The sequence below is a fragment of the Salvia splendens genome, chromosome 2, assembly GCF_004379255.2.
Source record: "Salvia splendens isolate huo1 chromosome 2, SspV2, whole genome shotgun sequence".
Taxonomy (NCBI): Eukaryota; Viridiplantae; Streptophyta; class Magnoliopsida; order Lamiales; family Lamiaceae; genus Salvia; species Salvia splendens.
In genome coordinates this window covers 8007951-8022108 of record NC_056033.1, presented here as the reverse complement: position 1 = coordinate 8022108, position 14158 = coordinate 8007951, and the positions used below count along the sequence as shown (strand labels likewise).

General features: G+C 37.6%; 1 protein-coding gene and 1 pseudogene across 1 annotated transcript; one reads left to right on the top strand and one right to left on the bottom strand.

The window, feature by feature from the left end:
* The first annotated feature begins 6309 nt into the window (after positions 1-6309).
* LOC121786735 (F-box protein At3g07870-like) lies at positions 6310-7599 on the top strand. Its single transcript, XM_042185368.1, has one exon. It carries the CDS (start codon positions 6399-6401, stop codon positions 7536-7538), a length of 1140 nt encoding a protein of 379 aa, XP_042041302.1. The 5' UTR covers positions 6310-6398; the 3' UTR covers positions 7539-7599.
* Positions 7600-7723: 124 nt separating this feature from the next.
* On the bottom strand, positions 7724-10247 carry LOC121772565 (annotated as a pseudogene).
* Between the last annotated feature and the right edge of the window lie 3911 nt (positions 10248-14158).

Sequence of the window (14158 nt, the reverse complement as noted above, 5' to 3'; positions counted from 1 at the left end):
ATGATTTTTGCTTTTGAGATTATTATGAATACTTGAAATGACTGAATATTATCGATATAATATTGAAATGACTAAAGGACCCTTCGAACAAGATCCTCGGTTAACTTTCCAAAAACCATATTAATATATGATTAATGCAAGATTGCAAAAAACCGAGATTAAAATAGAATATATAGGTCGATCTCACGATGCAGAAAATTGCCATAATATATTATGAAATGTAGTTGAGGTAAGATTGGGTGTATGTGGGCTTGGCTTGTTAGCAATAATCCAGTCCAGGCCCATAATTGACGCAACTTTGGGCCTGATCTGATCCCATGTCTTGGAATTATTTGTCATAAACCAAAATCAGCTATAAAAAAGAGAATCCTAATTTACAATAATCTTATCAATTGTTGACTTCTAGCTTCATCTACAGTTGACTAATACAAGTAATTATCTCTTCTTGAAAAAGAATCTACGTGGGTTTTAGGGGTTGGTGATGGTGAAAAGGAAAGAATCTACCTACATGACAGAATATGGTGACCTACATCTTTCCAATTTACCTACTAATGTTAACCTTTTTATTGTAAATTCATTTGATGTTGGGGTTGGTGGTAGTTGAAATTGTGTCTTAATGTTGGAATAAACGGCTTAACTAGTCTTTAAGTCTAAGACAAGATATTTTTAATTTCAACCCACATATTCATAATATAAATATTTTTAGACACATCTATTATCTGGTGGAAAATATAAAATAGGACATAAATTAATTATGAGAGTGAATTAATGAGAATAACATTGGAATTGAACTCCAAAACCTATGTATGCAACTATTGGAAGAGGATTTGATTTACCTTGTATATGTATATGGGAAGATATGTGTGAGTTGTAACTTGGAAAACATAAACAATAATTAGTATATTCAATACAGGAATCATAATTAATTAATGGTTTGACTCTATTATTGAGATGAGTAGGTACCATGTATCTTGAAACATCAGCTATACTTTGAATTATTCTTAATGATTTAACTTATCTTGAAACAAAAACACTAGGTTATTTATATAATCCCCAGATGTATCACCGATTAACTCTTTTATTTTACCTATAGCAACTATCAAGATCAATGTACATTAGGGTTTTGGATAATTAATTATGGTGACTCACTCAATGTGCTGAGTGCCGACACTATATCAGGATATTCAGGTCATATAATTCATACTTAAACCGTAGTTTTGAAGCTGCACTGATTGCATTTTAATAATGCAGGTAAATAAATCAAAAAGGGGCAAAGAGAGAATAATTTCTGTGGCCAGGGGCAAAACATATAATATTAATCTTTTTATCAAAACAAGCAAACATTTAAATTAAAAGATGGCAAAGTGATGAGCGCCACTTGATTGACTTGGATACCCATCAAATGCAAACCACTTTACCAGAAAATATAAACAGCGAAAGTTGTGGATAAGCATGCTATCACTATAATTACCACGTAAATTCCAAATTGGAAATGAAATATCTATAAAATAGAGAGATAGATAGATCGGATATTTTTAATAATGCTGGTGGGCCAATAGGAAATTTGATTGGTAGGCCCACAGTCTCAGCTTGCCGCTTGTATTTGTTTGTCCAGATTGGATAGGATTAGGGATGGGTCGATATATCAAAAATTTTGTATCGTTATCGTATCAAAAATATCGATATGAAAGAATTTCATATCGTTACCATATCGAAAATTTCGGTATACCGGATTTCGGTATAGATAATATCTATACCGTTACCGTATCGAAATTTTGGTATATCGTACCAAACTTCGGTATACCGTTCTGAACGGTATATCGAAATTAAATGGATATCTATTTATGATTTTAGGGTTTCCAATAAATATTTTTTAAATATATAAATAAATTAAATGGAAATCTATTTATGATTTTAAACTTTTAATCTTTAAAAAATAAATTATATTATTATTATTATAATTAGTATAAACGGCATGTATCGATAATTCAATACTTATTTATTTTCGATATATTTCGGTATATCAATAATATCGATATATATCAAATATTCGATATAAAACGGTACACCGCGGTATAAGAAAATTCATATCGTTATCGTATCGAAAATCTACGATACGGTATTGTATCGTACTGTACATTTCGGTATACCAAAAAATCGATATTTTTTGATATTTTTCGGTACGATATGATCGATGTCTCTTTGTTATCATTATCACTTCTATTATTCCCGTTGTTCTCTCATAGTCGAGGTGAAATTTTTCGACACAGCGTTTAAGAAAGAAATGTTGAATATGTTAAATAAATAGATAAAAAAATAAGAGAGGGAAAAAAATAAAGAGAATAAAGTAAAAAAGTGAATAAAGTAGAGATAATAAAGTAAGAGATAGTAAAATAAGAAAGAGAAAAAAAATTACTATATATAGAAATGACTCAACTATGAGGGAATTTCTCGAAATTGGAAAAAGACTCAACTATAAGGGAACAGAAGGAGTATCTTGTAGCATGGAGTACTATTTTTTTTAGACATTATTCACATGAGAAAGCTATATAATACTCTCTTCGTCCCCAAAGAATATACACTTTGGGTTTGACACGAGTTTTAATGTAAAATTGAGAAAGTAAAAGAAAGGTAGAGAGTAAAAGTAACTATAGTATTGTTAGTGGAGAATGAGTTCTACCTCATTAGAGTGAAAAGAGTTTTCAGAATTGGAAAATGCATATTATTGTGGGACGGATGAACCGATGAAGTATACTCTTTTGCTAGGATGGAATGAGTATACTTAGAGATGCCCACCGGTTCCGGTTCTGGCGGTTAACCGGCGAACCGGAACCGTGGCGATTTCCTCGAACCGGAACCGTCGCAGTTCGGGTCGCGGTCCGGTTCAGGTTCAAGATTTTTCGAACCGGAATCGTCACCGAACTGCCGGTTCGGAACCATCGGTTAACCGGATGAACCGCCGGTTCAGGCGCGGAAACCAAGGCATCGGGGAGGGCAGCTTTTTGAGTGTGAAAACCGGCAGGTTCCGGCGGTTTTTGGACCTAAAACCGGCGGTTCCGGCGGTAGTCCGCCAAAAACCGCCGGTTTTTCCGAAAATTCAAATTTTTTTTTCAGATTTCAAATTCGAATTCTTCCATTTTCCCCCCATTTTTATCTATAAATACTCCAATCTATCCTCATTTACATTCACCACACTCGTGTGTTAATAAGAGTTTCTCTCTTCAATCTCTCAATTCTCTCTCTTTGTCTCCAATTTATCATTTGTGCTATTGTGCTTCCATTTAATTACTCAAGTGCTACTCTTATTACTCATTGTTATACACTAATACTTGTTCCCGTAGTTCTATAAGTTGTCTTTCTTTCTCAATTGCTTAAACAAAAAAATATATATTGTTCCATATTTCTACATTTCTATTATATAATGTTGTATACTTGTATATGTATTGTAAATTGTAATGTATCGTTGTCCGTTACTACTCAAATTCAATAAAATTGATATCATTTTCATCTTATTCGTCTTATTTCAATTTAAATTATCCATTGTCTTGTTCCAATTTATTGTATAAGTCCAAATTTAAATTTATATTACATTATTGTATGTTGTATACTTGTATATGTATTGTAAATTGTAGTGTATCGTTGTCCGTTACAACTCAAATTCAATAAAATTGATATCATTTTCATCTTATTCGTCTTATTTCAACTTAAATTATCCATTGTCTTGTTCCAATTTATTGTATAAGTCCAAATTTCAAATTTATATTACATTATTGTATGTTGTATACTTGTATATGTATTGTAAATTGCAATGTATCTTTGTCCGTTACAACTCAAATTCAATAAAATTGATATCATTTTCATCTTATTTCAATTTAAATTATCCATTGTCTTGTTCCAATTTATTGTATAAGTCCAAAATTTAAATTTATATTACATTATTATATGTTGTATACTTGTATATGTATTGTAAATTGTAATGTATCGTTGTCCGTTACAACTCAAATTCAATAAAATTGATATCATTTTCACCTTATTCGTCTTATTTCAATTTAAATTATCCATTGTCTTGTTCCAATTTATTGTATAAGTCCAAATTTCTATTTTTTTTAAAAATCGAACCGCGAAACCGCCGGTTTTCGAACCGGAACCGTGTAAACCGCCGGAAAACCGGCAGTTCCGAACCGGAACCGGAACCGGCGGTTTTCGAACCGGAACCGGAACCGTGAAATAGCCTCACGGTCCGATTCCGGTTCCGACTTCGACCAAACCGGAACCGGCGGTTCCGAACCGGAACCGCCGGTTTTGGAACCGTGGGCAACACTAAGTATACTCTTTTGTCCCATTCTAAATATCATATTCTTTTAGAGTGCTTCACTAAATAACATACTTTTAAGAGGGAACGTCTTTTTTAGTACATCAATTATTCCAAATGAGCAAATTTGGTCCGTAACATTTCATAATATCTTTTAAGGTACATTAACTATAAGTTAATATCAGTTCAACTAAATTTTGGTCATTTTCAATATTTTCATGACCAAAGTACCCTTAAGGCCAATGCTGACAATTCAATCTGTTTACCCTTTCATTTTCATTAAAGTATGTAATTTGGGATAGTTGATGTACCAAAAAAGATGTTCCCTCTAATTTTAATTTCAAAATAAAAATATCTTAATGATATTAATTTTTTTTACTATTAATTATTTCCGTTTAGTTTTACTTATTTGTTTAGTTTTATTTTTTTGTAATATTTTAAATCATTGTACTATATTTAATATTAATAGTGAAATAACTTAGATATAAATATATGTAAACATTATTACTTATACAGTATTTGTATATAAAAGTAGTTCAATTTATTAGATGGAATATTAATTTTTCAATATTAAAGTTATACATAGAATATGTTATTTTTAAGTGCAATACAAAATTGATGATTAAAAATAATTAAAATATATTAACATACATAGAATCTTAAATAATTCAAAGAGCTAAGTTTTATTTTATCTACTCTTATGTAGTAATTGTAGTCTAAAAAAATTAGTTGAAATTATCAATAATCAATTTTAATAAAAAAAGACAATGACATTCTTAGTTGAATATATGATTAATTTAAATCTATGATTGTTTAATTAAATAAAAAATCAATAGTTGCTATCAATTGTTTAATATCACAATGTCGCGTCTTAATATTATCATTAAGTCATTTACAACATCATAAAAATTGTTCATAGTTCTCATATCTATTCCCTTGATTATTCGTGAATCATATTTTTTCTACTTTATTAAATTTTTAATTCAATATAGTATATATTATATATAATGATTAACTTCAATTTTTAGTTTAATAAAATTACGAGATTCATTAAAATAAAATATTTATTTTAGTTTTATCTAATAATTGAGAATGTAACCATATAAAAGTATTAACTAGCACTAGAAAGTAATATCATAATATTCAAATAAGGTATGATATATGTTAATAATAATAATAATATAGGATGTATTAAACTTAATTCCAAATAAATTAGAAGAAAGAAAAAAGTTGATGAATAAATAGATTGAATTGCCCTTATTAGCATTAAGGGTACTTTGGTCATGAAAATATTAGAAATAACCAAAAAGTAGTTGAATTGATATTAATTTATAGCTAATGGACCTCAAAAGATATTATGAAATGTTACGGATCAAATTTGCTCATTTGGGATAGTTGATGTACTAAAAAAGATATTCCCTCTATTTTTAAATATAGAAATATCACTATTTTTTTTATTCTTATCATTTCATTTACAAAATAATATTATTATATGAAATCTGAATTAAAAATGTTGGAAGAGGAACGGAGGGAGTATGATGTTAATTGAAGTCTTTGATGCTTCTTGTGACCGTTCCCTCTTTTAATTTGTACGATGAATGTTAAATTCAAGTATGTTCGAATGAATATAATGTAATCTTAAACTGAAAAAATATAGTGAAGTGAAATTAAAAAAAATAGAATTGAGCTGCATTGTTTTTCCCATGTGTTAGGACTAATTGTGTTGGAAAGTGTTCACGAGTTAACCATTAATAATATTTTAAAAAAAACTCAAATAATCTGTAATTTCATCCCAATTCATTTGGTAAATTGACTATCGGTGTGTATGATTAAATTAATGGATATGGAATAGTTTGGTAAAATATTGTGAGTAAATAATTAGATTCCACGTAGCATTTGCATCCTCCGAAAGGCCAATATGGCCTACCTACCTTAACCTTATCCATGAGAAAATAAAAGAAAAAGTTGATAAATTAATTAGCAAGTCTACACTTTATCAACTAGCAAGTCTACACTTTATAAATCCTTCTCCTTCTCCTTCTCCTTCTCCTTCTCCCTCTCCTAAAATCAAATTCGATCAACAACAATGGCGTTCATCGTCCCGCCCGCCCACGATTTCCTGTCGACCCTCCCATCGCACCTCATCATCGACATCCTCTCCCGCCTCCCCGCCAAATCCCTCCTCCGCTGCAAATCCGTCTCCAAGCACTGGCTCCATCTCACCTCCGATCCCTACCTCGCCAAGCTCCATCTCACCAGATCAAAGCCCGGCGTCGCCATCCACCAGTCCGAGATATCGAAGAACCTCCTCCGACTAGCCGATTTCGACGATTTCCACCTCCCCACGGCGGAGATCGACCTCCAATCGCTCACCCCCTCCCCCGAAATCGCCGTCGACGGATCCGTCAAGGGTCTCCTCCTCCTCCGCGACGCCAATTACAAGCACGGGGCTCTCTACGTCTGCAATCCCCTCACGCGCGAGTACATCGAGCTCGCCGCCCCCAACCAGGTCGTCCGCTACCCTAGCGTCGTCACGCACGGATTCGGAGTCAGCAAGGGGAGTGACGAATTCAAGGTCGTCAGGATTTATCAGGAGAGGGAAATGGACCCTAGGAGCGGCTCCTGCTTGAGAATCCCCAATTCCGAGTGCCACGTCTACACGCTCGGAACAGGGGAGTGGCGCGCTGTCGGCGACGCTCCTTTCGCCTATGACGGCCGCCTAATTGGCCAGTTCTTCAGGGATAATCTTCACTGGCTGGTTGAAGATTTGAACGGCCAGGAACTCATCTCCCGGTTCGACCTTCAAAACGAGTCGTTTCACCCCTTTCCGGCGCCGTTTCCGGGGAGAAAACTGCTGGGGAGCGTGGGGGTGTTGGATGATTGCCTCTGCCTGTGCGATAACACCTCCAATTTCGAGGTGGATATATGGGTGATGAAGGAATACGGAGTTGGGAAATCATGGAGCAAGAGATTCGTGATCAGGAAAATGCCGGAATTGATTGGGCCGTCGTTTGAAATCGTGAGAGTGCTCAAGGTTTTGGGAGATGGGAACATATTGCTGGTGTGGGCGGATTACTGCGTCCTCAATTACTGCAGTAAAAGTGAAGTTACACAAGAAGTTGACATGGTTCAATCTAGAGGCCCGAATAGCGTTGAGGCCATGCATTATGTGCCCAGTTTGATGACTCTTAACACCTTTGTCATGGAAAAAGTTGTTCTCTTTTAGACTATCTGAACTATATTTGATGTTCGATTTTTTTATACAAAGCTTCAATCTTTTACACCAACTCTCATCTTCTATACTTTTACTGAGAGCAGTTTGTGATTTGAACATGCTACACCAGTAAGCGTGGGATCTATAAAACACTTAAAATGGTCTTGATCGATGATTGCTACAAACTCCCCGTGCAATTCATCGTTCTATCTCCGTTTCCATATCTCGCCGTTTGAATGCACAACCCATGATATATGAGGAAGTGCGGAATAGTCCAAAAACAAAGCAGTTAATGTTTCTAAAGGCCTTTGGTTGTATCCAGTTTTCCTAAATCAACAAGCAGAGTTGGATTTCATACATAGTCAGGTTGTCATTATGTTCATATAAGCAAAGAGCAATCTACAGCATTACTGTGGGAAGATTTTAAACGAATGATATGCCTTGCGACTCGAGGGAGGCCTTACCTGCACATGTAAGCTTTTCGGGCTCTCTTGTAACAGAAAGCACAGCAATAAATCCACAGAGAACAGAGACAATGTCGCTAGGACAATGTCACCGGCCCAGTCCTGAAGCATCAGAAATGTTTTAGAGGCAACCTAAATCACCTCAACATAACACGAAATAAGGGCGGTACAATCTTGTGTACCTTGAACATTATGGCACTCGCAAATATTGTAAGCGACGTGAACATGGCATAATAGATTCGAGAGACCATGGCAGGGTTGAATGTGTCCAAAGCCTGCACACAACTGTCCATAATACAAATTTGGAAAACAGAACAAGAGCATTGACTACTAACACAGACAAATTTTTCCACTCAATGAAATCTTGTAAAGCAGATCTTCTTGTGAAGCTACATCGAAAATGATTGTTTGCTGTCATTTTGGTCTTTTTACACAAGCCTTTTTCTGATTATTTTAGCATTTATTTCTGTTTTAAGGAATATGGCTTACAATTTTAAGGACATATATAGAAGTGAAATTATGAAAAATGGAGCTTCATTCGCAGATTATGGGGATGCATAAAAGAATTGAGGACTGTACGTTTGAGTAGTATGATAGTATCTGCTGCATAAAGAGCAATAAAGAGTTATATGCAGTCAAACATCATGCTACAAGCAAGTCTCGAGAAAGATCTAACCGTTCAAGTGCCTTCTAAAGAATAAGTCAGATAAAATAAGATTAAGCAAAACACAAGTATTTATTATAAACTAACATAATGTTAAAAGAAAATAAAAAGAAGATTACCTTGTTTAGGTAGATCAATTGAGTGAATATACAAGAAGTTGAAACCATGGCAAATATCCAGGACTGGAAGTGGGTGACCTGACTCTAGCCCTCCAGCATGAGTTTTATAGCTATACCGACTGCTTTGATGCTCATAACCTACAATGAGCGGTAAATCAGTACCAACAAACCAGCAAACGAGATCAACAAATCAATTAACCTACTTAGAATTGAAAGTGAATCTGCTCATTTTCTTTAGAATCCACTTAAACTAGGAACACTAATTTAGATGATTCTGGTTATTCCGCTCCTCCTATCCAGCTAGATTTGAATTTTAAGCAATTTGGTGATCAGAGAGTGCCATATGTACAATGCTTAACCTGAAACTGCTGCACCGTATGATTTCCTTTAGAATGCATACTTAAGTTGCTTGACAAGCAAATGTGACGTGATGATGAGAACAAGTTTATTCAGGTCCAGTGCCCCGCCAGGAAATTTTATTTCGCCTCCCCTGCTCCTTGGAAATCCAACCAACTAAATCTAAATATGAGGATGGGTCCTATTAGCCACAACTATTCTTACACAAACAGCTCGAAATAAAGGTTCATCACATGATTAAATTCGCATATACTGAGTAAATTTTACTTACAGTTAAGGATCCGACGATAGAGCAAACACCAATATACACCATTATATCTGTCTGTCCGTAGTGTGGTTCACAACACAAAACAAGTACCAACACCACTACCACAGCTGAAGCTATGTACAAAAGAAAAGCTGTGCAGATAAACGAGGAAAATATTTCAGAAACATTGTCATATACTCTTATTCATTTCAAACAAGCACATATGAAATCATCGACTCACCTGGTTGTGTTGCTGGTTCCCAGATTTGATCTACTGAGCTAATGTCATGTTCACCCGTGCATGAAGCACTATGATAGCGGAACCCACTACACACAAAACACATCCCAATATTCCCAACTTTCTTACTTTCTCTTGGAGTAAGAAATGATCTAAAACAGCACTGTCAGTAAAATAAATTGTAATTAATCTTACATAATAACATGATACTTCCTCTATCCTTTAAACTATTGCCCATTTCTTTTCGGCATGGGTTATAATACATGTTCGGTAAGTGTGTAATTGAGTGGAAAAGGGGGCCACATTTGTTAGAGATGTACGTATTACATAATTTGATACAGTGAGGAAAACAGGATAAAATGGAAAAATGGGCTATGCTTTAAGTCTTTAACTAATGGAGGAGTATTACTTCTGCTAATATAAAACAAGAATTAGTAAAACACATGTTTACCTATTATACTTAAGCTACAAAATTGACAAATTCTCCAATAATCACTGTGCAATTTACAAACGACTAGATGACTAGGATATATGTGGATTGGATAGAAGTAGCAAATTTAACAAATATCTTCGGGAAAACAACTTACTGGTGAACATGCCAATCCACCAGAGTGGTTCTTGCAGATATCCATATCCTCCTGAACCTTCCTTTTAATAAATCCAATTTCATCAGAGGTTCATAATATCACTACAATATTTGGCCGTGCTAATACATTATTTCGAAACAATACCCCTAACTGCTAGTGCAATTCCCCACCAGATTCTATCGAAGTCCTAAACAACAAGAGTCTATGCCATTCGCACCATTAACCGTGCGTAATTGATGTGAATCAAATTATACATTTTTATTCCCCTAACTTTACATGATTTATATAGTTTGATGCTTGCAAAAGTATGTTTATGGTGTAGGAACGAAGCTCGGATGGTGAAAAGAATGAAGGAAGAAAAAGGAAGGCATGCATGCGGAGGTCAGATTCTTCGCTCGATCGGGCGATTCCAAGATTCAAAAACGCCCGGTCGGGCAATTGTCATTATGTATGAGGAGTACAGATTATTCGCCCGGTCGGGCGAATTTCTCTTTTAATTTTGCCCGGTCGGGCGTTTGGTGCTTTAACTGCATTTTGGCAGTTGTGGGAGAAAGAAAAAGGTGGGAAAAGGAGAGAGAGTGAAGTGACGTGGGGGGCATTAATGAGGAAAGAAGAAAAATTGAGTAAATAAAGGAGTGGAGGTGACGTTTTGTGTGGGGTTGACGAATTTGGAAGAAGAAAAAAAAGGTGTCAGGGGATTGGAGAGAAGAGGAGTTGACGGGAAAGAGAAAGGGGAGAGAGAGAGAAAGAAGAGAGGAGGAAGGTCCGGCCTACTCTCCGACGATCCGACTCCAAATCCCAACTCCACTCATCAAGAGCTTGAATCCTACGGTTTTTATTGCAAATTCATCATGTGTTTAGGCTAAGCTTCCTTTGTTGCTCCAAGTTGTAATCTAGGCTTGTATGGATGTTTTTACACCATTGATTTCATATGTTTGTGTCCAACAATGTGCTCAATATTTATTCACTATGTTTTTGGCTAATAACGTAGTGATGTTAATTCCTCTGCTATTTTCTCTTTAACATAGTTTAGGATTGATTGATTGTTGGATTGCTATCGAATTAGAATTGTTCAGAGGATAATTTGATAGTGGATTAAGTAGGTGACTATAGTAGATGATTTTTATTCCCGCGCTTCGGCAGGAATTTAATATCATTGAAAATTAATTCATGGAACAAGTGTTCAGCTGACTGTGAATTATACGTCGCAAACATGTTCAGTGCACGCGATTAGGTTGATGTTTTAATCCCTTCGTATGTTTCATTGTTAAAGGTGTAGAATAATACAAGCCTCGTGAGCAACTTGGAGTGACATCTTTCTCCATTTTCGTACCTTAGTTTGTAAATTTAGTTTATCAATTTTGTCAATTCTTGTTAAATAACCTACGCCTCCCTGTGGTTCGACACTCGAAGTACTACAGTCGACTCTGTACTCTTGCAGATAGATTGTAATATTAGAGCTATTTTATTAAACTTGTGTGTTAATAATCCATTAATATAAAAGCTCGAAATTTACACATCAGTAATCTGCTAGGATCACCCATGTGCTTCGCACTTAAGACAATTCCTGATGTATTAAAGAACTACCTCATGTCACAAAGACAATACTATTAATCTAAAACAGAAACCCATCAAATTTATGGTAAACCCTGATCTCATCTTAAGCATGGAGATAGTTTCTGATGTTACTGTAATTCCTAATCTCCAAAATTCTCTTCAGCCATGATAAGGCAAAAAAAATAGCAACTATGAGAATGAAACAGATTATCTAAACTGCAACTAAGTAATAAGAGTTGTTGAGTCAAATTCAAAATTACACTACTACATGGTTAGTGTTTCCAACTTAATAAGGGGAAAAGCAATGCAGCATCAATACTTTCTAAATGAGCCCGTGTATATAAAGTCTGTCAATTTTTTTATGTACAATATAATATTAGTCTAGTGTGGTACATTAGAGCATCTCCAGTGGGCGGACATCCCACTAGGACATCCACTAGGACATCCCAAAAACACCTCCTGCCACGTCACTAGGACTTCCCATCCCACTGCCACGTCACTAGGACATCCCCTCCTATGTCCGCCCTTCCCACTAGGACATCCCGCAATAAAAAAAATCACAATAATTTAATTACGTAAAAACGGAAATATAATTTTGACACGGAATACGGGAAAGCAAAATACGAGCAAAAATACATATTCATAAAACATAAAAAAAACATAGTTAGAAAAAAAAGCAAAATACATAGTCATTCAAAAAAAGAAAAATACATAATCCAATGGGCCCGGCTCACTCCGCGCTGTCCTCGTCGCCCGTGCCGCCCCCGTCACCCGTGCCGTCACCGTCGCCCGTGCCGCCCCCGTCGTCCCCTCCGCTAAGCTCGGCGCCATCATCTCCAATGGGGGGCATCCCCAAATCGCGCCGACATCCATCGATGACATCCTTCAGCATCCTCTTGTACAACGGATCGGTCGTGCTATGCCACCTATGCATGGTCCGAACCAAGCTTGTCGTTAACTGCGCACGGGCGAGGCGGTCGATATCTTCTTGGGGAGCAGGGGCCTCCAATTCAACCTCGAACGACCCGCTACCGCTGCTGGTTCCCCTAGCCCTCCGTTGCGCAGCCTTTTGCCCAACCGGGCGACGACGACGGCGAGAGTCTGATTGCGGTAGCGGGGACACTTCATCGGCTTCCGGGAGCTCGTGCGAACCAGCACTGCTGCTGTATTCACCGGAAGCGTTGATCTTCGTCCGCTTCGCCCAGCCCGATTCGACTCCCCCACAAAACTTTGGGGAATCCTTCACCACGAGAAAGGCCTCCCACTGGTCGAATTGTTTGAATTTCAAGGCTCTGTCAGGGTACTGAGAAAAGGCACGGTTCCGGACATCCTCCTCGGACATACCGCTGCTTGCCTGGCGGAGGTTGTTTTGGTAAAGGCCAGCAAATCGACTAAGCTTAGGCCTCAACCGCTCCCACTGTTTCCGGCACTGTTCGGGAAGGCGACGCTTCGCACTAGCCGGTTTGTGTGTGTGGTAGGCTTCAGCGATCCGATGCCATAGTCTGTCAATATGCTGGTTGGCACCGACATAGGGATCCTCGACAATTGCAATCCAAGCCTTCGCAAGCGCGACGTTTTCCCACTGGCTCCAGATCGTCCTCTTTCCCGTCTCCTCATCCTCCTCCTCTGCCACCGTTCGTGAGGAAGACCCTGGGGCTTTCCCCTTGCCCTTGCCACGTCCCTTCCCCCTGCCCCCGCTCATATCATCGGGCGTCTGCCTGACTGGAGATATCCCCAACTCCTCAAAAGAGAAAGTGTCTATGCCGGTGAACTGAGTATCCGGAACATAAGTGGAAGGGGTATCAGTAGACTGCATATCCACAACCGGCCGATAGACATCGTCCGCTAGTGGTTCAGGGCCCCTGCCACCCCCTTCCACATGCATCATCCCCGGCATCATCCCCGCCATCATCCCCGGCATCATCCCCGGCATCATCCCACCCATCTGTCCCATCATATTTGGGGTCATGCCCCCCATCCCCATCCCCGGCATCATCATATTTGGGGTCATGCCCTCCATCCCGGCTGCCCTGGGCATCATACCACCCATACCGCCCATCTGTCCCATCCAATTGTACATATAAGGGGACATCATCCCACCCATCCCACCCATCTGTCCCATTCCCGGTACTGTTGTCGCATTTCCGCTGGCGTTTTCCTCCAGGTCGATGGGAAACGCCGGAGTCTGCGACTCGCTCGTGGCCGGGGAGTTCCTATCGTTCTCCATTAAAAGTAGAAATGAAATTTGTAGTAAAAGAAGAGAGAAACTTGTTAACAACAAGTGGTGCAAATGAAATGAAGTTCAACGAGCCGTATATATAGGGTTTAAAAAAAATAAAAAAATTTCGGACGTCCGAGCGGGACGTCCGACCCTTGCCACAGTGGCGGACGTCCGCCCG